The sequence below is a fragment of the Prinia subflava genome, chromosome 1, assembly GCF_021018805.1.
Source record: "Prinia subflava isolate CZ2003 ecotype Zambia chromosome 1, Cam_Psub_1.2, whole genome shotgun sequence".
Classification (NCBI taxonomy): Eukaryota; Metazoa; Chordata; class Aves; order Passeriformes; family Cisticolidae; genus Prinia; species Prinia subflava.
The window spans coordinates 74,996,709-75,022,051 of NC_086247.1; the positions used below are offsets into that span (position 1 = coordinate 74,996,709).

Here is a 25,343-nt window from a genome sequence, read left to right on the forward strand (position 1 = left end):
AAAGCACAACTGCCAGCAAATAGCCTTCACAAGACGAACAGTCGGAGGGCAGCACACAAGATTACATTCTCTGGTGTCTTGCTTATGGAAGAGAGAGAAGGCTCAGCCTCTGTACTCCCTCCTCTGAAGGGAATTCCTGTTTAGGAAAGCATCTGGTCCATAACACAACAGTGACTTCTGTGAGAAGCCTTTACCTGAGCTATGACATCTGAGATGGAGGCACATCCCACTAGGAAACTGTACTTGTGTTTCAGCAGAATCCCAGCATGGGTCCATGCCTGAAAAAAAAGGCCAGAGAAAAGTTTGGGAAGTGATTATGATATTGTGAATGATTTCAGGTCCAACAATGCTGTTTTCTGGATGTTACATTGCACACAAACAGCCTGCAGCAGTACCTGATGCGAACCTGGGCAAACACTGGGCCATTAATGCAGAGAAAGCATGTTGCATTGAGTTCCTCATTGCTGGGCTGGCAGGGAGAATGGGGATAAATTTACAGACTGTATAGAAATTTCTGAGCGTATCTAGTAAGAAAGCAGCCCTTCGCAAATCAGACGCTGCACAGGGTGAATTATCATAGTAAATAATCTAATAAATAATCATTCACCAGCTAGATGCACCTCTGAAGTGTAATACTCATTGGCCCACTGAGTATACAGAGTCATGTCTGGAAAAGAAAAGCAACTTCTTTTTAATGATCCAACCTCTTTTTATTGTCAGCGACTGCTTCAAGCAGACAAAGTGGTGAGAAAGTGGTGGAGGCATCGGCATGAGAACGTTCTCTGTTACCAGTTTTACACAGAGCTAGAGGCATTAAAGAGGGTTGCCACATTTTCTTGTTGTGCAAGCCACAAGCAATGAGCCTGGTGATCTGGGAAGCAGCAGCTCTCCCCACGTGTGGGTCTCTTGCCCAAGCATTTGAGATATACTGGAGTTAGCTGTGTTTGTAAAAACTGATGGTAAGAAACATCTTTTTGACAAAACTACTTTGAGCAAGTATTGATTTTATTCCTTGTGAGCTCTGCAGGTGATCTGGGAATGTATAGCAAATCCAAATCTTTCACCACAAATCTGAATGAAGTCACATACAACCAGTGCAGCTGATCACAAGATGACCAGTGCTTTCCAACATGCACGTATTGTAACTCTGACAAGGCAGCTGAGGTTTTTTACATCTGTCATGATCTCTGGATGTTTAAAGTCCACTCAGATCCTTTCTCCATGTAGCAGGAGATGAGTAAAGGTATATACAGAATTACTGCTTGCAAAGGATGCACCTTACTTCTGCATACTTCAGTTTCCCACCAGGTAACAAAGTTTGTGAACTAAGGTCACAAAAACATAACATTAACATTAAATTTCAGTTCTGAATCAGGCACTCACCATGGCATCCATAAAAGGGAAGGCAGCAAGATAAAGGAAGGCCCTCCGAGTTTTACTTCCCACTGATTCGTCCACATGGTGCAGCTTATTAATAATGTAATACCCCAAATCACTATATGCTGTAGAGAAACAAGATAAGAATGAAAAACAAAGGTTGCATATGGACCCTTGGGTGAGATATTCAGAAGTACCTAAAAAACTGAGATGCCTTGGAGCTCAGACACACATTCACTTGGCAAACAGCTGCAAGGGCTTCAGATATTGCAGCCTCACCAGCTGCTGTTTATGACTAAGAACTGCTCTCATGGTTCTTTTTAAAGTAACCTTTGGCAGAGGCATGATAACAAATGGCTGGATTGGGAGATGAGCATAGTAAGAGCCACATCTGTTTGCTAAATGAACACACCGGTACTCCAGAAAATGTACCAGTCCTTCATTAAATCAAGGCTCTTTGTTAGAAAAGCTGTTTTCACCAGGCATTGTGTATTTCATGGGATATAGTGGCTTTTAAATGTTGAAACCATCGATTATCACTGCATTCTCATGACATTACCTGTAAACCTGCCCAAGGTTGTAAAAGGATACTGTGATTTGTGATGGCATGCAGCAAATCACGCTTATTATGCCTCTCCCTTACTCTGCCTAATGACCACCTCTGCCAGGTCCTGTCAGGACACTGTGTGCTTTGCTGTGCAGCCCCTGGGCAGCCTTGACCTGCCTTAAGATTCCCTCCTTATTTAGAGCCAGCACCTCCAAAGCCACCACTCAGAACAGGGCACCTATGGAAATCAGGGGGTTCCCGCTTCTGATGGCCAGCGTGTTACCTCCCTGTCCTGTTCCAACCCAAGAGAACTTTCAGTGTTGGACAGCACTCTCTTTCCAGGCCTCTCCTCACTAAGTGTTGGGTTGAAGGCTGCACAGACATGGCAGGTCCCCACACAGCTCTCTTTAAGAACCCCAGAGTCCTCCCAATAACCAGGAATAATAAAGGCTGTGACTGCAGCCTGAACTATGGAGACAAATATAATATGCAGAGGTAAATAATCCAGATCAGTTTTAACCTTTTATAAACTATGTTCTAGATGGCACATCATTACTTGATTTCCTCTATACACTTGCAATAGCTGTTAAAGGAATGATTAGGCTGTAAGGCCAATTTCCTCCAAGGCAAGTAACGGCAGAATTATCTGTGTCTGGGGAATCTTATTTCAGTTCTCTCTAACTTTTGTATTTTCTAAGTTAACTATTTCAAATATGAACATCTATCTAATTTTCCATTTATAACAACCCTATTATCTTTATACAGATCTTCATATAGGGTATTTCAGGAAAGTGATGCTTTCCATGCATGTAGATCTCATAACTGGATTGACAAATGCTAACATTAGTCATCAAAATCAATCTTCTTAGCCTAAAACTGACTATCATAACTTGTAAACAATATTTGGAAGCAACTAAAGAGGAGTTTAAGTTGTCATTGTTTTGTGATGGCTTAGAGATATAGCAGTTAAATGATTAACAGAACTGAAAAGACTATTTGAGTCCAAAAAAGACAGTGTAAACAAGATAGTAAAATAAAAGAAGGTGGCACGACAGCACTGTGAATAAGCACAAGCCTCATTCCAGATAACCAGGACTGCCCAGAAGATGCTAAAAATGTTAAAAACTCCCCCTTATACTGGTCCCTACCTATATGTCTTTCACCTGAACTATGACTGTTAGACTCACAGTTTCCAAATTCACTCAGTAAATCCCAAGTTCCTTAGCCATCTTCCTGAGGCACTCTCAGCCTTGTTTCCTTTTGAAGAGGGTTGGGGAAGAATTTTAAAGCAGGACTCCAACTTTTCTTCAGTTTGAAGAAGGTGGTTTAGTCCCTTAAGTGTTCAGGTGCTTGTTGCAGTTCATTCCACCATCAAGCACAGCCTCTTTATATTTTTGCATGAATAGCCATGCGTCAATCTTCACTCGGTGTTTTGAAAACTTTCTGCTACTTAGTGTTTTTTTGGGTAGTAAATCCTTGAGGAAAGCTGCTTTTATGGCAGGGCAGCACATGGATGTTCCTGAATCAACTTATTTCAATGAAGGAAAGAAATCTGGAAGGTCTGTGAAGCAAGCCATGTGTGAAGGTCAGATTCACTGAACTTCCTCTTATGTTCCATTGAGTGTGCTTTACACCTCTGTACAAAAACTTAAAAATCAATGCAGGAAACACACCACCTTATCCTCCACACAGGGACTGCAAATTGTAGTCCACGTGCTGAGGAACCTGCCTCTGTGGAGGGGCCACTTCCAGCAGTGCAGTGCTAGAAGCACAGCACGCTGCAGAAGTCACCCTTCCCTGCTCTCCATCTGCTTCAAATGAGACTTTTAAAGTGTTTAGAATGTGAGTAATAAGTAACTTTTTTGACTCAAAAGGCCATTGCGGTTTGTTTTCTACCTAAAGTTTACTATCATAGAAAAAATCACAGAATCAGAGGGTCAGAGGCTGAACTACTCTCACTTCTAAGAAAAAGGTTGTAGTTTATTGGCAGGGCACTCTCAAGGCACGTATACTATTGCAATTTATAGCACATTATTTTTAAAATTTCTAGGGCTATCAGCACTGAACTCTGTAAGCTTCAAAGATTTTTTTTCTCTCCCCATCAAAAAAAAGTTTAATTGCACTTTTTAATGTGATTTTGGTTTTAAATTCATAATGGTTAAGCTTAAAACATTATTTTCAAAATAGTCAACTATTTTATATGTCAGTGAAAGAACACAATCACTTCTGTTGATGTCCATGAATGTTTCCATCCTCACAAAGAAGGACTCAGCAAGCTGAGATTCACTAACAAAAATACAGGCACGTGTCACTGAGCTGTGAATCAAGCAATTGCTGATGCAGTTAGAACTTAACCTTGGCCAACCTTACAAACTTATTATGAAGAATGGTACAAAATTAATAACACAGACAACAGAGCCACAGAGTATTACATGAATCTAAAGCAGCTGGTGCTTCCCACTTCTTGCATCATTTCAACTAAAACAGAGAAGTCCAAGTCCAAGACAAGCTGCCTGTTTGCTCTTCTCTAATACCTCATTTGTTTTGCTATGTCTAAGGATCAGATTTGCTAACCAGAAGTTAAGCAGGAATTCTTGGTTTTGGTTTTTGCAGTTGAGTTTTAAGACCCAGAAGGTCAAGAAATGACACTGAAAACTGTACACCTAATTGGATCTCCTGGTCCCTACACCAATTTCTCTAGCAAGAGAATTATTACCACACAAACTTCAGACACCCTTAAAACAACCCACTCTTAATGCTACCAGTAGTCTCAGACAAATAGCTGTACTGTTGTCATTTTGGAGCTGACTGCTACTGAGCCTGTCATACTTAAATCATAAAGAAAAAATTCTCAGAAGTGACCCCATTTACTTCCAGACATGGAGCTACATATGTCAAAAATAGCTTTATTGGAAGAAAAAACCCAAAACCTGATTTGGGGATAAAGTGTGTTCTTTCTAGACACATTCCATTTACGTACTTTGCTGCCAGTTTTATATATGAACTTGGAGACTTGAGAAGTAACACATCTATCCTGCTGCTTGTCGGAAAGATGGTTCACATGGCCAAAACTGATGCTCATCACTTTCTCAATCACAGAATATTCTGAGTTGAAACAGATACACAAGGACCAAAAAGTCCAACTCTTAAGTGAACAGAAGCACAGGGACCAAACCCCCAGCCTTGGTGGTATTAGCTCCATGCTTAATGCACTGAGCGAATCTGTTCAGCTAAGTGATTTGGGCAGATAGGAAAATACCAATGTGAAAGAACAATAGCAAAACTTCATTTGGAGATGCCACAGGGTATATAGATTTCTTTATGTCTTTGGTTAGCTTGAATTTAAAACAGAAGAGAAAACCTCTGTTTTCCCCATGTGAAAGCTCAGATGAGTGTTTAAGGTGGTGTGATTTTTTTTTCTTTGCTTATAGCAATACATGAATTAAAGAAAACCAAAACAGCGTAGGAACATCTCAGTGAAGACTGATTACTGCAATCATATTTTTCTGTGCTCGAGTCTAGTTCCAAAATTGCATTAGTTGATTTTCGCAAATCTACAAATGACTTTTAGGACCTGAAATATCTTCATATAAGCCAACATTTCATAAGTCTCAAAATTATCCTGTTTTAACTGAAACACAGTCACTGCTATCCAAAACTGCTTTGGTCATAGGCTTTCTTCCTTTGTCCAGAGTACCTTGTTGAAAAGAAACTGCCCATTGTGGAAAAGGGTTGGGGCAGCCAGGGAAGCATGTTACTGCTTTAGCAATGACCATGCTGAAGTAGGACAAATTTTTAATGAATAACATTTCATTTTTATTTAGAGAGGGGGGGAGGAGGAAAGCAGCAAGCCCAGATTATATTCTGATTTGTGTCCCTGTGCTGTCCCTTTTTTCCAGAGCAAAATGTTTAGTCTCCAGTACAGTGGTCTTGTCAGAACAAGACTGACTAAAAAAAACCACTCAGCTTGTCATAACCCACTCTGTAACTTCTAGTCTCTGGAAAATTCCAGTAGTGTTATACTGGAATTGGTGGGATTACAGCTATGTCTCACTTCCTATAGAGAATTTTAATATACATGCAGTGATCATGCATGTGGGAAGTTCAAAAGTATCAGCAGAATTGCCAGGAGCTGCTGAAGATTTCCCCTGTGCAGCCTGACAGTAATAAATGGGCACGAAACAAATCACTCACATGTCTTGGCCATCCAATCTGCTATAGATTACTGCAAAAGTTAAACTACACTTAAGTTGACTGGTTACTAAAGTTCCATTCTTTTTCTCCCGGTGATGGCAATGATCCATCATGAAGTTTTTAATCAGGTATAATAGAAAGCAATGAGGATGTTTCCTCAAAGTAATTGCTGCCTTGTCATTTCTAGCACTACTGAGAATTATTCAAAAGGAAATAAACTTTTTCAGAATACTATTTCTCAGTAAACTAGTGAGAAGTTGAACAATGTTGTTTTATTGCCAAAGAAAATGTGCATACTCTTCATGACACTGATGTTAAAAGACTCACTTAGTATGGAGGGCTTACCAGCAACACCAAGAAATGCATTATGTTATCATGTTATACAAATGACTTTTCTCCTCTGTCAAGCTGGCAATTTAGTAAGATGTCAAAAATGTGCAGAGACAGGCTTAGCATCTTGAATCCCTTCTTTTACAGCCACCAAAAGCCAATCTCTGAAACAACAAGACAATTTAGACCCTGGCTCCATAGCGAACTTCCCACCAGGAAACTAACTGGTGGCAGTAGCTGCCCTCGAAGTAGCCCAAGGAAGGAAGGCAGAATACTGTATCTTATTTCCAGATCACACCTGAAACAGCCAGTCCAGGAATACTGTACTGACAAGGCTTACAGCAGCGTTGGAAGTGGGATGAGAACATGAGTTTGAATCCCTTTGGCCAACGAGGTTCTCAGTTGTTACTGCTGCCTGTACAGGGGAGTGACAGGAGCTGATGCTGAGGACTTTGCAGACCTTCACAAGGACGTGGGTGGTGATGACTGAGAACCCAGAGCTTGCAGCTGTGAGTTCAAGTAGTTTAGCTCAGCCAGTCACGGGCACAGAGGGTTGTGCGAGCCCCTGTGGGGAAGCAGAGGTGGGGAGCAGGTGCTGAAGCAATGGAGCATGAGTCAGGTGGGTGAAACAGTCTGGTTTGATATTTTCCATGAGTAGAGGCTGCTGTTTGTGAGGAGCTGTGTGTGTAGACTGCAAATAGTCTCTATCACAGTTGGAAATGTGGTGATTCATTGTGGTCACTGTGTTTCTACTACCACTTGTTTTCTTTCTTTAGACTTTTGGTGCTCCTTATTTCATTGGGCTTTTTGTTTTCTGTTTCTTCCTGGGCTTTGACAGTCCATGGCAGATAGACATGTCATCTTCCTTAGCCCTATATTTATGGCATGTTGAAAAAATTCACTCCCCTAAGTGTTATTTGTTTCTTTTTTTCAGTCACCAAGCATCAGTGACCTGTATTTCTCTTGCAGATAGCCTGTGATAGGCTTGCAGCTGCTGGGGAGTACTTGCAGGTCCTAGGAGGCTGCCTGTCACTGGACTGCTTCTCTTCTTCCTGCTAGGCAGGCTGTGTATCTGTGGGTCAGAGCAAAATAATCAGGACTTGAAACAGGTTCAAAGGAAACTTGGAACATAAAATTTGGCAACACCACCCAGGCAATTGGTGCTAGAATCTGACTAACTCCATTCCCTCAGGCGCTCTGCCAGTCTCTGCTGTGGCCTTTGCATATTTTCAGGCATAGACAAGTTAAAATACCAAAAAATATTTTGCAGTCTGTCACCACAAAAAGTCTTTAATTCAGGACTTTAAAGCTTGGTAAGCACAGCCTCCTTTTTTTCCCAGTATCTGCAGAGTGCATTTCAGAGGTTCTGAACTCAGCAGGGCTCTGCTTCCAGAAAAAGGCAAGAAACTTAGCTGACAGGTTTTCCAACCATTGTTCCAAACACCTCCTTTCAATAAGAAGTCCCACATGGAAAATCCAGTTATGCCTTTCACCTGGAAATCTGATATTTATACTTAAAACTTTCTTAAAATCTATCCTAGCTTAAAATAAAATACTGTATGGCTAGAAAATAACTTTTTATCCAGCTGGCAAAGGCAAAACCTTTGACCAGCACTGGCAGAAAAGCAAGTGAGCAACTAGAAGAGCAGCTCTGGGGACTGAAAAAACATTGCAAGCAAAGAAATATAAGAGCCAAATGTACAAATGGGCCAAAACTTATAACACTGACTCAATAAAACACCCTAAAATGTAAATATGTTTAAGAAGTGACCAGCTGAAATCAGTGAATTAAATGAACTTGAATGCATGGATTCATATAAAATTAGCTTATAAAATTAGCAGCATCTTATCCCTGGCACACAGTTGCCCTGGCTAGTGAGCCATTACTGTAAGCATTTTTTATGAGTGTAACACAGAGCAAAGCTAAACAGCACAGGGTTCGCATACCAGTGGTGGAATAAGAGATATGACGGCCAAAACAAACTGTGGTGCTTGGGAGGCACATAGAGCTGGTGAACATAGCTGGCAGAGTGCTAAAGGGTAAGAGTTGGGGGCTTTTGTATTTACCAGATAGATCTTATATCTACTCAGGCAGGAACTGAAATAGTCCTGTTCTGTTCTATTCTATTCTATTCTATTCTAGTCTAGTCTAGTCTAGTCTAGTCTATTCAATTCACTGCAGCACAGGTTGCTCTTAAGATACTAAGCCTGATAAAGAATGGCCTCCCTTTGAGGCCCCTTAGATGCTGAGATTTCACAGCAATTCAGGATACTGCCATTACACTTGCATTTCCCATTTTTCTGAGATGCAATGACACCCTACTGGTGGTGATCCAATCTAAAACCACTGCCTGTCAACCAACACATTCTCTATCTCTGTCCCATTACCTCCTCCCTCCCACCCCTTACAACTCAGCTTTTTAGGATTTTACCTGCAGTGCACTCTCTGCTTCTTCCTCCAGAATCTCCCATTCCTCTTTGCCATGGTCCAGAGGTTTCAGCTCTGTAGAATGAGCCAGAAGGTGTAGAGAATCTCGTAGAGTTCTTGGAGAGGATGAAATTAAAAGTCTTCCAAGTTAAATGGCTTTTTCTGCTGTGGCTGATGCTTGATATTGATATCCCATTTTTCTAGGCTCTTAAAAACTGGCAAATCCTGTGGCAGCCTTTTTTTTAATGTTCAGTTTGTGTCTGCTTGTGTATTTTCTTTGTTTCAGAGTACACTCAGGGAGTTGGTCTCAGTTTGGTATAAATTGCTCTAACCAACGTCTTCCTCACAGATTAAATATTCAACAGAAGTGGATGATGCCTAGCAGCAGTAGAGAGTACTACCTGATATTTTAATGAGGATGCTGGCACCTGCCTGCTGAGAGTTTTGTACTGTGAGATAAGTAGTAAAAGAATAGGTACAGAGGGAGTACACCAACGATGCCACCAAGAACTGACAAAAAGCCCTACCAAGCACACCTTGAAGTCCTGCCAAACCAACCAGCAGATACTGCTAGCTGATCATCACTACCTAAGAGTAACTCTGAGCTATCAGCTTCAGGCAACCTGTCAACCTTGTTGAAGTTTTGCTCACACATCTGACTGAAAGAAATCAGTAGCATGTTTTGTTTCCAGGCAGGAGAGCCTGGAATCTGCTCCTTAATAACCTGTTTGAAAAGTAATAAAAATTTTGTGGATGGGCACGATATCAGCCCAAGAGAGCTCATGTCTTCTGCATCTCCTGTTGTTCTTACAAATGAAATATTAAGCCTACAGCTCAAGCAGTTTGAGGAATGGGTGAGGGAAGCAAATTAAAAGTCGTATTAACTAGACATGAAGTGACCTTACCTATTAAGGTATGAAATACAGCAGCTACAGCGCCAGCCACAACCATGCACAAAACTGCTTTGGTCCTGTCTCTCTTGCTGTTCACAAACACCAGACCCACATTTTTGAAGTCACTCATGGGACCCGTGAAGAACTTCATCAGGGAGTATGCCAGCCCATAGCTGGCCAACATTTCCACAGCATCCTCCTTGACAGCAGCGATGCCCCTGTTCAAGGCCTGTTGAAACACAGAAAGAGAAAATGATGTAGCGCATGTGGAAGGGTGCCAAACACAATCTCCTGCACCTGGTTTCTGAAGGAACAAGCAAGTCCAGCTGTCATTGTTTTCACCCCAAGCTGGGCTTTATTTCTCTGCATTCAGCAGCAGTAACTTGTGACCAGTGACACAGGTGAGATAATTTAATATAGACTAAATTCAAGTCAAGTAGACTTGAAGATAAGGTATCTATTTCTGAAGTATATAATGGAACTTCTGCCATACCAAAAATCAGTCTCTTTCCTCTTTAAAGTAATTTTATGTCCTGCTAATAGTCATGGATAATGCAAAACCACTGAAATACTGCTCTGATGTTTCAGCCATGATTTCAACAGAGCATAGTCCTTGCAGGTCATCTTTACAGGCAAAAGCTCTGATACACGCTCAAAGTTGAGGAAAACGTTTTCTGTGTAACAAGCTTTTCACAGCACTTCATGTAACTGTTGTGACTAGCTGATATTAGTCTATGACTTTCACTATGAAATGAGGCCAAATATGCATGTGATTAAACATAACCAATCTCCTTTCATGTAGTTGACATATTCATATTTGTGTATATACAAATTTGTATCCAATACCATATTCATTTATACCCTCTTGCAGGAAATTTAAAAAGACCTACAGCACTTCTCATTCAAGACATATTTAGGTACAACTAACTTACTAATTTATTCTAGGTCTGTGTTTAGGAAATGTTTGCCAATTAATCACTGAGAATTAGATGGATTATTTTTTATAACTAAGGTGAGCTGTGAAAAAGATGTGTAATATTCCTTCAGATTCCAGCTTGAACCAAAATGCTTCTAAAGTATTGACTAAAAATGACAGAATGATGAATTTTATCCGCAGTGTGACAGCATCAATCATCTGGTACACCCAGAAAACTGTTAAAACAATATTAGATTCAAAAAGCATGAAGGATGAAATATGATTTGTTTTAAGAAGTATTTAGTTCCTATGGGTTACAGCTGATGTGTGTTGACAGGGCCGTGGCAATGAGGCCAACCAGGAACATCTCTCCAAGCCACCACCCAAACCTCATTCACACTTGTACAGTCCTAATACCACTTTATCTGAATGAACAAACCAGCTAGAGTATCATTAGATGTTGTTGTTTAAATTTATGGGGGGTCCCTGGGGAGTGCCCCCCGGAGACCCCCGGGGTCTTTTGGGGTCATGGTGTTCCCGCGCTGGCAGGCAAGGAGACTCAGATGCCGGTGGGATGCTGATGAGGTGAGGGTTTATTCACTGAGGGAGAGGGGAAGGGGAGGGGGGAGGGGGAAGGGAGGAGAGGGAAAGGGAGCGTCCGGACGCCTCCAGGGGTAGAGGGGCAAGAGGGCAGAGCCTTCTGCCTTAGCATTCTTATCACAGAGGTTCAAAGGGGCGCGGTAACAGTCTCCAGCCAATGAGGTTACAGATACAGGATACTGCAGGGAGGATACAGACTTGGGATAAACCATACATTTTCCAAGGGTGAGCCAGAGCAAACCATTTCCATAAAATGCAATCCCACAATTAGATAATTGTGGTAAAGTCCTTCCATTTCAAATGTAAGCATAAGCTTTTTGTTGCAGTTATTTGACTTTATTTTCCCTTCCAAAGAGCACACAGGCAAGCAACTCCTATTGACTTGAAAAGAACCTGCATCCCTGAAGTAGAAATAAGCATTTTCTCTACTGTTATTTTCTACTCTTTCTATAAGACATTCTTAATCTTTGAAACTAAAGCTGTACTGTCAACATAGCAAAAAGCTGTAGAAAATACCAACTTCTCCACCTTTGACATCTGCCAGATCTCTCTCTTTTAATGTGCTCTGACCTGAATGCCTTAGGCTCCAAATGTTTTCAACTGTCTTGCTCCAGTTCGTTCTTTCCTGAAAACACCATGTGTTAGATATGGAATACCTGCAGCTGCTATGTGTAACTTTTCCTGGGATATAGATAATTCCATGTATTGCATTGATATCAGCTCAAAGCATATTAAATCTGCTGATGCCAAAAGCACTAGTTTCTGCACAAAACTATATTCAAACAATTAGTGAAAAACTGTGGCCTCTGAAATTAATAGTCAGGTGTAGTTATCTTTTGTGATGATGCTTGTGATGGTGAAATAATCAGTTTCAAGGTGTATGCAGAGTTACAAACTTCTAATTTAAACTTGTTAAAAAGATGCCGAATCTCCCAATTGCTGTTGCCAGTAATAGACAAATAGCCTTACATTATGCCAAATAAAAGGTTCCTTGGTCATGGCTCTTCCCCTCTTTTTTCTTCTGTCAAGAATGAAATATTTCTGGCAGCTTCACTTTAAAGAGAAACAGCTAACCAATATCAGGCAGGCTAGTTAAAAATCTTCTCATCACATATAAACAGCTGAATTATTTCCAGCAGTTTCACAAGCACAAGTGCTTTCTTCCTGCTTTGTACAACTACAGAATACCAGAGTCTGTGGAGGATGGTAATCCACTGCTGACAAGGTCATGGGATAAATATGGCTTTAAGAAATAACTTTTTTTTCAAAAGGCATGGCACTCTGATCCCTCTGCAGAGAGAGAAATCTTTGCCTAGCACAGACCTCATGCCAGTGCAAACAGCTCCATATGACTCTGGCCCCAGGGTAACTAAGTTTTTCCATCTAAGTAGGACAGACAGGAAGACTTGAGCACTCCTCTTTCTCTCCCTCTCTGGATTTACTGATCTCTTTTGAATGAACAAATGACAGCCAAGTAGATAACTTCTGAGTAATCTTCCCTGGAGACACCCTGTATACCAGGTAAGGTAAGCTGGCAAAATCCAAAAGGGATTTTTGTAAGAGGTAGGTTGCCATTAATTTTTACTCCTGTGGAACGTGTGGCTGACATGATGAAATACTCTAGAGGATAGCCCTGCAAAAGCAATCCTTCTAAATGCTTCTTTGGAAAGATCCTTGGGAAATGAACAGTCAATAGGGCTGTGTTTAGGGATGGTTTAACTTCTATAGCCTTTCCCTTTTTCACTTTAAGATGACAATATAAAATCCCTCATCCCCAATTTTCAAATTCCGTATGAGAACCAGCTTTAGTTTTTACTAAACTTGTTTTAGATAGCTTTCCTACTCTACGTACTTCCAAGTATTTTTCCTGCTAAAGCTGTTGGTGTCATATTTGATATCCTAAAATTCACAAAAAATCCCAGATAACTGATAAAGCTGCTTTGGTGTGCAGTATGAAAGGCACAGACACTTGATCTTTCATGGCATGCCAGCCATGCAGTTGGCAATCTTCCAGTCTAATTTCCTGTTAGATTTCCAATTAAATCTGTCATAATGGAAGGCAATATAAACCAGGTCAAGGCCTCCATTTTCTAATCTGGCTCTATTTTGAACACTTTTTGTGTGAACGGAAATCAATAAGGAAAGTTCATCAGTAGAATCTCTATCACAAGAAAGCCTACCTCTACAAAGATTTGTGTAGCTTGTCAGTGAAGTCACACAGAACTAGGTAGCAAGAATACAAATGACAATATTTAACACAGCATTTAGCTTGATCATACACATTTCAGGTGTCATCCTACTTTGAACCAGCTTATTCACCCTATATTTGATGGGATAACTAGGCAATCCAGATGCTGGCAGACTGTTGGTGACATCTCCTTCAGCTGAATTCTTAATGAAGCCCTAATCCAATACAGTAGTAGGTGAAAATGTCACAGTAAAGTGCAATTCATCAAATGTGATTAAAACAAAGCCATAGATTTTTCTGACCCTTCTAGAAATAACAGAAAAAACCTCACAGAACATTTCCAGGCAGAGCACAGTCTGGTAGACACATGGACTGGTGTCTATCATGGACAGGGGTCCTACCTACAGCTGAAGTAAGTCATATTCCTAAAATACTTCTCAAAAAGGCAGGCACCAAGATACACAGTTACTTCTATGCAATGTCTTCTTGTTACCACTAGAAAGATGAAATCTTTACTAGAGAACTTTCTAACAACCCCATGAACCTTTTTTTTTTTATGAATAATTGTATGCTGTCTTTAATGTTCACAAAAATCAGAGAGGACTAGCATTTTAAAATTCCCATTCAAAAGATTCAAGTCAGAGGAATACCAAATACACTTAACTACATTGCAAGCCAGTAACCATGTCTTTACAATTGGGTACTACAGCTGGCTTTAGCTTCTTAGAAGGAACATATGAGACCTCTCAAATTTCTAGGACATGCATAATGGATGAACGAATAACAAACGTCTGCATGCAAAGGCAGTGATTTGAAAAGCAGCAGTTGTGAGAAAAATGTCAAAGGTCTAACTTGTCCTATTTTGCATGAACTTTTAGCACTATTCACTAACGTTGGCAGAAAAGGTTTTGTTCCAATCTAGGGCTACACACCTCTGTTGCCAAAAATTCAAAGGCTGTCTCTTAAGCTGGCTCGATAGTTTGACCATTGCTCACATGATCCTCCTCTCCTAGAGACTACTGGATGACTCATATTTTACTTTGTATTTTAGTTTTAGAGGTATAGTAAAAAAAATTAAAATCCTCTAAGAATGCAACACCTACTGTACAAGTTTTCTTCTGCTTTTAAAACTGATTATTACCTACATACTACCTATATTTCACTAGTCTGCTGCTAACTATGCAACACTTCTACTTCATTTGAAGTTAAATACTGACTGTGCAGTCAGTACTTGACCCCAGTGCATTTTTTTAAACAGGAGGATGTAAAATCTAAGAAATGTAGTTTTTTATCAATGGTCAATTTTGCTTATCCCAGAAAAGCAGAATGTGACATACTGGAAGCTGGCATGTTCCTATGGCTTTTCTGCCTGAGATGTTTTCAAGTCTGTTCAGGCTAGTTATCTACCTAGAGGTGACATCAAAAACCTGCTCAATTTGGCAGTATCTTGGCCAAATGTATGTTTGGTTCAGCAAACATTTGTAATGTGTTACCCTTTCCTGCATATATCTTTCTTCCTACCTGGGATTCCCTAAGAAAACGGAAGAGAACCAAAGCAGCCAGTGCTTTGAGCAAGCTGATGTAGGGGACAGTCTATCTCCTGTGTCAATAATCTCTCTCCTGATGACTCTTGGCTGAGTTCTCATTTACTAAATCCTGTCACATTGAAATCTTCAGCATCAAATGTACCAGCTGGCTCTGGCTGTTCTGCCTCCCGCTGTCACCACTGCAGGAACTGTGCTGCCAGGCCAGACACCTGACAGATCTGATGCTCTGAGAGCATGGCATAATTGGATCACTGTGTAGGTGCTACCTGAGCACTAGTGCAGCTGCATCTCTGCTACTGGTTTCTCATAAATCCAGGAGCCCCCATGGGCAATCTGAGATAAACAGGTAGTGCTCTGACATAGGTCTGCGTAAGACCTCCATGGACACAGGTATAGAAGTGAGAGAAAACTGGGGGAAAATAACACACACACAGCTATTCGGGGTCAAGAAGATTGCCCAAACATACTGTATGAAGAGAGCCCTGCAAGGGTAGAGGGAGTCAGACCTTGTATCTTGAAAATTATCACTGAAGAGTGTTTATTCTTTTGGGTCTTTTGGGGGGCAGCTGGTGTTTTATTCTGCAACACTTTTACCCTATTTGGCATCTCTAATTTTGGGGAGCTCATGTGTCAGATGTCTGAAATGCCACCTGAGGTCACTTCTTATTAGCCCGCTATTGAAACACTCCACTTTCCCCTGCTCCATTACTAAAGCTGGCTGTGAGAGAACAGCCAGTCACCCCCCTCCACAGTGCTCCAAGTGCAGACATTGTTCAACCCAGAGAAACGATCCCAGTCCTCAGCAAGAGACCAGAGCTCTGAACCCCACCTGAAGGAAGACGAAATACCTGTCCTGAGAGAAGAACACCTTGACATTCTTGTCTATGGGGGCCTGTCTCTGGAGAGGATGTCCAGAGGAAGAGCATTAGGACTGACCTAATCTCAGAAAATGAGAGATGAAATTCTTCTGTTGCTTGCTGCTTTTCAATTCACAATGAAGGACAACTGTCACATTTTGTCCTTAAAAAAAGTTAGTCTACAAAAAAAAAATCAATCCAATTTATTCTGTCTGCTTAAGTAATGAGAATATGGCCTAGAAGAAGAAAGGTCATGTAATCTGTGAAACAACAAACAAGCCATGAAAACTGGAATGCCATGGGTTGCAATGGAAACTAGAATGCCATTGGTTGCAGCTTTTCCCCCATTCACCTTCCTGAGCAGCAAAGGAAAGCAAGAACGAACATTTTTGCAAGGTTCTTACTCTAACAGAAATGCCTGTTATTCTGTGACCATGATCAGGATCTCAGTTTTACTTGTTGACACTAGCCACTCGCTATCAAATGTCCCGGCTGTGAACCCGAAAGAAGTTTAAACAAATACCCTAAATCCAAAATAACATAGTTCTAGAGCACTTGCAGCTTCACTTGACCTGGGATGCATCAGTGAACTGCACCTTTAAACAGGCACAGCCAGGAGGTGCAGAAATAACTAGAGCAGCAGTGGCAACAGTCACCTCAGTGAAAATGGGAAATCCTTCCCACTGCAACAATTAAGGCAGAAGAGGACATGTCTGGGAGCTGGAGGAGCAGCTATGGCACACTGCCCTAGGGCACCTACTGCCTGGGTGTAGATTCATGAACAACAGGTTACAGCACAATGAGGCAGAGAATAACACACAAACCACAGATGATCGTGGTGCGGGACCACAGGAAAGAAACCAGACTCAGTGAAGCCAAAAAATGGCTCATTTCAAATTACATTTGACAAAGTTCCAGAATATTTATGACAGGGAGCAATCCTGGAGAGGTGAATCAGCTGCTGCAGATGGTTGCCTCCCTGTGGGATGTGGAGAACATTGATCCCAAAGCCAAGAGAGCTATGAGCCATGACTGTGGGAAGCCCTTCAGGACACACATCCTTGTGTGGAACAGGGATGCCTGACACCAGCATGAGGGAGACCTAAATCACTGCCATTTCCACTAATGTCTGCAGAGAAACATAATTCCTGAGGTGAGACCATAAGCTTTAACTTCTCCTGGCCCTTTTTAAGCAAGCAGTGCTTCTAGGGATACAGGACAAAAGCAGCATCAGAGATAGTCTCTGCATTGTGACTTTCCTGGAATCCTCTGACTGATGTTAACCAATTGTCCAAAATGTCTTCAAAGGGAAACGTGCAAGGAAATGCTTTGTTCCCAAAGCAGTGTGCAAGCTTTTCATTCAGGTTTCCCTGGAGCTAATCCGCAAAGGTGAGAAGCATTTGGGATTATGTTGCATAAACATGGCAAACTCTGGACTGAGGTTATTTGTCTTCAGATCTTCTTCATGCCAAAGACTCATTCTCCTCTCAAAAGCTCTTTCTGTTTCTAAGTCTAGGAGTACAGACAAATAAAATAGAGACATAAATTGAGACAGAAAACTAGGAGAAGGTTGGTTCCCTGTCTCTTCAGAATGCCCAGTGGAATAGCTATCATTTCTTCACCAAATTCCATTTTGATTACTTTTAAGTGCTAGAAAACACTGGGGAGGATACAAATGCATATCACATGTATCTACACACAAAGAATATTTGCCTTAATCATAAGTGATACAGTATCTACAGCAGTGCTCCTTCTTTCGTTTTTAATTTCCCAAAGAAATAGGCTCTGTTCTCTTCTGCAAATTATATCCCCCGAAGTAAAAAGTAAGCTGATATACTATCAGTTGCACATTTCATAAAATCACTTTTTCTCATGTTTATAAATTAAATCTCTGCGAGGATTGTTATAAGACGTGTTCGTATGCATGCGGCAAATCTAATCAACACAGGTCCTGTGCCTGTCAGACTCTCACAGCTCTGGCATACTGCCTTTCTATCAGCACTAACTCGGTCTTTGCTGAAATGCTGGTCATGGCTCTCTCATAGTGAAATGGAGAGTGCCACTTCCTCCATTATTACACCTCGCTAGGCTCCAAAGTGCATGGACAGGTTCAGGTTGGAGGGGGCCCTGGGGGCCAGCTTAGAGCGCTGCCCCAGGCTGGGAGATCTTGTGGAGACCCCACACCTTCCCCAGGCAACCACCTCAGGCCACTCAGCCTGAACTGTAACACGTCACCAAAACTGGCATCTGAAGATCCACATCTGCCTCCCTTGCCCATCAAAGCTTGCTAGCATCAGCCTAACTCCACTTCCCATATGTTCCTTTCTTTTCCTGAAAAATCTTTTGTTTCATCATTCACTACCACTTCTCCTCATTTTCACCAAAGATTTTGTCGTCCACATTAACTCACCTATGTTTTTATTGCATTGCAAGAAATTATTTAGCTCCATTTGTCTTCTAATTTTCACCCCTCCTGTTCAGTATTTTTCAGTAATTTAGATGTTGTGTTTGGTTCCTTTGTATTTCTGCGTTCATGCCTTGCATAGGAAGCCAGGCCTCTGCTTTCACATGTTTTCACATAAGCAGCTTTGTTAATGGTCTTCTCATGTTTTTTCAGAAAAGGTCACCTGCCATTCACAATTACAAGAGCCTGTATGTAGTGTAAATCCACTTCTTCCACTTAAAAAAATATTCAAAAAGGGAAAAAAATAATCCAAGCAAACACTTCTACATATCTGCAAAAGTACTTTTGCCAGCTGAAGAATTATGGGAAATGAATGAGGTTTGTCCTTGGCTTTGTAAATTTTTAAAAACATTTTCCTTAAATTTTTCAAGCTATAAAAATCCTGATGCTTAAAGCTTTTGGTGAAAATTTCTAAAATTGGACAGAAGCTATCAAAAATGCCTTTAATTTTTGATTAATTAAAGACAAAAACTTGGACAAGCACCTAAAAATTGCACAAATTCAGTAAAACTTGTTAAGATATTTTAACTGCACAGAAATCTTGCCTCTGTTTCAGCTGTGCTGTGTGCTGCTGGCCATCAAGCTTAGAGCAGGGAAGGTCAAGCATCAACACACAGCAGAGACCACACAGGTTCAAGTCCTTAAGGAACCAGGAGACAAAAACACTACACACTTTGTATTTGCTCAAAGCAAAGAGCAAAGTATTTCTCTTTCCACAGACTGAAGCTGCAGTACCCTACCACAAATTCTTTCTCTCAGGAATGGTCAGGTGATTGATTCTCCAATTTTGCCTCTTTTGGAAAGGACCCTAGAGGCAAGATCAGTAGAAGTTACTTTTGTTTAATTTCTCTTATTTCTTTACACTTTCTATTCTTTAATAATGATTCAGAGCCCATATCCTCCTACGTGGATGACAAATAATTGACATATCCTCTCATTTCCCTTTCTGCATGGATTTTAAGGGATGTAATAATTACACCCAGCAAACTGTGTGAAAGCCAACAACCATATTCAAGGCCATCAATACTACAGCAAAACCTTTTATTATCACCACATGTACTATCCTACCAATTCATGGCTGCTCTAGAGATTAGCCTACTGCTGCTGTTGTTTCAAATTACTGATTTTGCCAGAACTGGTAGTCAGCTGGGAGAGATGGGTTGCTTCACTGGAGTATAGTCATGCAAACACATTTTTGGGGGTTTTGTGTGAAGACGAACAAATTTGTTGCTCAGAAGTCAAAACTGTGAGAATTAGGGGGAGCTATCTTTTGTTATCTGCTCTTTGCTCCTTCCCTCCCCTAATGTGGTTCAAATTCATCAGTAGCCAGCAGCAGACCAAGGTAAGTGTACCTCACAAACTGCAACTCCTCTGTCAGTGGAGCTAGGCAAAATATGTAAAGCAACTGAGTTTCTGCTATTTAATGAACATTTCTTGCACATGATGAAAGGCTAAAGCAAACCAAAGCAAGTCTGCAAGTTTTGTTCATTCAGCATGAGTAAATGTTCTCTCTCTCACTGCAGACAGGAGAGGTAAGAAGCCTGCTGAGCAAATGCATAAAATTCTTGACTTGTGCAATGACTGGGCTTAGGAAGAAGCCTAAGTACTGCACTATGTCAAAAAACGCTGAACAATCTATTAAATACATGTTAAGGCTACTGCAATTACAAAAAATACTCATAACCATCAAACAAGGCTTCTGTGCCTGACTTTAGAAGCTGTAGCTTGACCAGCTGTCCCCAAACACGTAGCACAGCCCCACCTTCACCTATACTTAGTGCACCATGCAATTATCTTCTGTCCATTAGCTTACTCCTGACACATTTATCTGCCCATGTGGCTCAGCATGGACTCGTCACTTATGTTCCAGGGCTTTGCTCATCTTCAGCCGAGCAGAACGTATTTGAGGTCTGATATTTTCCTCAGCTGTTGTGTCGGGAGCAAGGGAGCATGGCTGGTTAAGGGCTGTCATTAAGCAGCTGCTCCCTCCAGCACGCTGTCGGCTGGGCAGAGCACAGTTTGGGCTACACAAAGCTGAGTTTGTTAGGTGTGAGTGCCTGTGACTGCAAGGGTAGAGCTGCCAGAAGAGCTCATGTCTTAATTGCTTAGGAGAGACAAATAGAGGGCACCCAGATCAGTAGCCTAAATACAAACTTGGTGTTTCCCCTGCTGGAAACACCCATCATAAATAAAGTCTGTAACAGCAGTAGGAAAACCTTTCATTTGTATCTGTCTTTTTTTTCCTCTTTCATTCTATTACTTTGTAGCAGCTTTATTAGGACGAGATTAAAGTTACTCAGTGGACTTGAAAACAAATTGTGGATAGCGGCTGTGGTTTCATTTCTCTAAAGCTAGTGCAAAACACACTTTAAAGTATTTCCAGTTCTTACAGAACTTTCCAATACTTCAGTATCTGCAGAAAGTGACAGTCTCACTAAACTAGTAATTCTGGCTCTAGAATTTAACCTAATGTACCTGTTTAAAATAAATGGAAAGCAGCAGGTAAAGACGTGGGGTGGAAGAAGACAGAAAGGAGAAGAGGTAGTCTTTCCCCAAAGTAAAATTTTCCCTCAGAAAATCTAGCCTTGTCTGTCCTCAGCCTAAGTTTTGAGAACCTTGGACTCCTTGCCCGGCTCCTGCAGGTGTTGTTGACAGGACTGGCTAACATTTCCTTTTAAAAATAGCTCAGCTGGTTCTTTCAGTATCCAATGACACAAAGTCAACAAGTCAACCCACAATGAAATTACTGCACATGGGTTTTTCCAGACGGTGGCTATATGGAGCACAAGCAACAAAGAAGTTTCTCCAGAAATGATGTGCTCTTTTGGAAACACCTTGTCTTTCACATGGGGAAGCACAGTAATATTTCTACACAAGCAAGGTTGAAAATACCCTTCTGACCTAGAAGAGTGGGATGCTATGGGAGAACCTGATTACTGATGCTTATGTTATCTCATGGCAGCTGGGAGCCAAATTGCTGCTCTTATCATAAATGGCTTTCTGTGACAATGGAAATAAGGTGAAATACCAGTTCATTTGAAATGCAATCAAGCTAGATATGCTCTCTCCTTACTGGATTGGGAGTAATGAAAAAGGGGAGACGTGGAAAATGTATTAGTGCTTCAAACTTTTCCTCTGTACCTCTTGGTAACATGTAAGTTTATAGAGGGAGTCACAAAAGCATTCTTTCTGAATATACTGGGACACTCAGACTGCAGAGACAGGGGTCCACTGGAGTGATCTTTAAATGCCTGGCAATAATTAATCCCCTAATACCTTCAGCAAATCCCTGGCTAGTGCTTCTCCTCAGAATTCCTTAAGCAGTACCTAGGCAGTCTTCTCCACAAAGAGAGCCTTGCAAGTACCCATGGAGCTGTAGCAAGTCTTGTGACTTTGATTTCTATGTGTCCAGCAGGGGTGAGTCTTAATCAGTGTAGTTCACAAGTCAATTTGTGAGTGCTCCTGATCATGCCAAATACATGTTATAGTTTGATGCTTGCTGATTCCAAAAGTATCTACCCCTGGGTTGACAAAACACAAATTTAAAAAAAAATAATTAAAAAACATCTTCCAGCTAAAGAGGTGGCCAGGCCTACTACGGATGGCTTCCTCCACTGAGGAACTGCTAATGTTGCCACAATAACTCTTAAATTGGGTTTTGCTAACACCATTTCTACAGACTCCTTTAGCAGCAGAATATTCACCACGACACCCCTGACAAACTCAATGCTCTCTTAGCCACCAAACTTAACTCCAAGCTTAAAGCTATCTACTGACATCCTTTGTCATTCTTGTATTCCTGATGCAGTGATCCCTTCTTGCTAAAAGCAATTCTTTTCATTGCAATGAACATTTTTCTACCACCCTACTCCCTTTAACTCCTCAACTTGAATTGCACAGGTAAAATTTATGAACCCATTTTTATTTGTTTTATAAAGGCACAAGAGTCTGACTTTTTAAGTTTAGGAAAAATACTAAGGGATTCTCAAAGCTTAAGTGAACCCGATCCTGGTACACCATGGTGCAACAGGTAATTTTGCCTAATAGGTTCTCTGTCTGAGTCACTGGTTTTAAATAATGGGTGTCTTTACTGAGGGATTTCAAAAGCGGTAAGAAATGCAGTGAAGATAGACTATCTACCATGTTTTCACAGCACTACTCCACATTGTGCTGAGGTATCATCAGGAGACCAGCCTCCCATTACAGTGCCCCTGGCCCCCAGACCAGCCTTGTCTTGCTTTCTGAGTCATTTATCCCTCTATTTCCACAAAGTCAAAACAGATGTAATCTCTTTTCTATCTTCTCCATACGTGAGGCTTTTTTGTCCTCTTGCTGATGAGCAGGAAAGTACAGAGGATGTAAAACATTAATTCAGAACAGCTATAATTTATCTCTGAGTTGCTCCAATGCAAAATACAAAATTGGCTTTGGATGGGCATCCTGCCAAGATTCTTAGGCAGGGAGAGAGAGCTAAGTGTCACACTACTGCCATTATGGGAGTTGAAAAATGGAGCTGCCTTGCTTTGATAGCATAGCACAGCCTGTAACCTGAGTGAATACTTCATTACATTTCTCTGTCTACAAGAAAAACAGGTTACAATTTATCCTTTGCTGAATCTTGAATACCAAAGGACAAAATACGGCTGTTGGGCTTGCTTAGTCAAGGCCTGCAGGGAAGTTGGGCAAAAGCATGAAGTGCTCCCAAAACAGCTTCTAAAATGTGATGATGCTAAGGCCACCAACTTGCACTGCAGTGGCATACACCCTAGGGGTAAATAGAATGCTGAAGCTCTTGTAGGGATGGTGTGTAATACCAGAATTCAAACACTACAGACACGTGAATGAAGCCAATAGCACAGAGCGATCCCAAGAGGACTTCACTTTTCTACTTGCATGGTAGAACAATTGAAATTAGGATATGCACAGCCATATCAGTGGAGCATTTCTGGGACCTAAGTGCCAGGAAGGCACTAAGACTACCAAATCTGCAGGTGCAGGTCAGTAGCAAATTAGTCCATGCTGATCTTGACAAATAAATTCTTTCTGACATCAGGGAAATAAGGTTCTGAAACACACCTTGCAGAGTCGTAGTGGGAGCAAGCGTCTGAGATATTTTGAAGCAGTCAATGCTGGTTCTGTCTTGCAACAAAAACTGGAATGTACACTTGCAAAGAAAATGAAAATTTCTTTTGAGATAATGCCACATGATGGTTTTAATTGCTACTCCCTTTGGTCATGTTTTTGCTGATAATCTATTATGTTTGTTCTGAGCAGCCTAGAAGAAACTTGCTCATACGAGTCACAGGTCCCAAAGGAAAATTTATAACTGGAGCTTAAACGAGGTTATAGTCTGCTGGAATTCAAGAAATGGTCTAGCTTAGGAACTGCAGTTTAAGAGCTGTAGAAGTATTGTGGGATGATCTTCCAAAGGACTGTCATTTGGCAATTGTGATCCTATAGAGGTGGATCTTCAAAACCAGCCTACTACAACTGTAAAAGCATAGTTTTCTATGCCAGGTATTTACAGACTTCAGTGATGCTGCACAGCATACCGATTTTCTAAACTCTCTATTTGGAACTCTTTGGTCCAAAGAGTCAAAACCATGACTGTGACAAGAGTAAAGTGAATGCAGGTGTCATGACACCTCTCTTGGATAGTCTAACTTGGGGGTCAGATGATCCAAAAAAGAGCCTTTCTCTTAGATCACCCCAGATTTACTGCAGGCAGTGAATACTCTGAAATTGGTGACTCTACCGTGATGACAACGTAGTGCAGGACTCTTAACCCCAGTGAGCTCTGGGGTCCAGTCCCCAGGAACATGTATGTCTCTGCCTGTTGCTGGTGGGTAACTTACAAACCCCAGCAGATTTGTCCCTGTGGGGTGATCTACCAGCAACTTCAGCCTTTTTTAGGTCATCATGCACTTTATAAAGAGCAGTAAATGGCATCACAGAAAACAGCATCTCACTGCTGCCCGCTGTCAGATGCTTTAGACCAGTACATTTTCCTTCTCTTGCCTTTTCCATCCTTGGATGCATCCCTGGCAGCTCTCAAGCATGGGGCAGGCTCCAGTTGTCCTCACATGTTGGGTCTCATCACAGGTAGCTAAACTGACTTTAAAAGCCCAGCAAATTGCCTCCCACCCTGCCATAAGACCAAATTGCCTTAAACATAAGGACTGTATTTTCATAAACTTAGAAGTAGAGGCAATTATTGTATCTCTTTGTGCATATTTCACTGTCTATGAGGCAGCTCCCTTACTACTACTATGTTCTCTTTTTTTGAAGACCTGAACTTTATGTTTCAACTTTCTTCTGGAAGTGTTTGATATTGGAGAAAATCCTTGTTGAGGTTACACTGGAACTGTTGCCATCACTACAAATTTAAGCAACAGTGTGACTGATTTCTCAACTCCAGGCAAGAGTGCCAAAAACCTTATTTTATAGGAACTGAGACACAATAACTCTGTAACTCAACAACCTCTTCAACAAATACAGTTCAAATCTGGATGAAGAATTTTATTTCTTTTGTTAGCTATATGACATACCTTTGAGCAAACTTTGACTAAAAGACCAGCCCATTCAATGACATACTCAAATACTAATTTTTTTTTCCAGTCTGTAACACATCTGCTGCTGTTGGTCAGAAGACTTAAGGGAAACTAAGGTATTTCTTTCTATTACTGAGCTTTCGTGATGTCTTTCCCCCACAAGACTATCTTGATTCATTTTAATAAAGATGCCTTTGAGGAAGCAGATGCTTGTCACAGTGGTATCTAGCAGATTAAGCCTTTCCTCCTTGAAACTGCTGGGATTTATAACCAAAGAGCCTTGAATTATAGGCGTTGTAAAATTAAAAGGCAATTCTATTTTGAAGCTCTGTTGCAGCTTATCTTGAAACCCAAACAACATGCGACAAAGAAGAATAGTTTGAAACTCTTTTGGTCACGGCATTTATTTCACCCCCAATTTGGGGATCAACTCTTGAGCCCCCATTTGGGC

General features: G+C 41.1%; 1 protein-coding gene across 1 annotated transcript in view; it reads right to left on the bottom strand.

The window, feature by feature from the left end:
• ANKH (ANKH inorganic pyrophosphate transport regulator) overlaps window positions 1-25,343 on the bottom strand; it is a 97,869-nt gene that overhangs the window by 31,536 nt on the left and 40,990 nt on the right. Inside the window, exons 2-4 of the mRNA XM_063400269.1 lie at window positions 9,782-9,998; window positions 1,384-1,502; window positions 195-278 (exon numbers count right to left, since the gene is read on the bottom strand). Coding sequence (XP_063256339.1) covers window positions 195-278; window positions 1,384-1,502; window positions 9,782-9,998 — 420 coding nt within the window. The remainder of the gene's footprint in view (window positions 1-194; window positions 279-1,383; window positions 1,503-9,781; window positions 9,999-25,343) is intronic.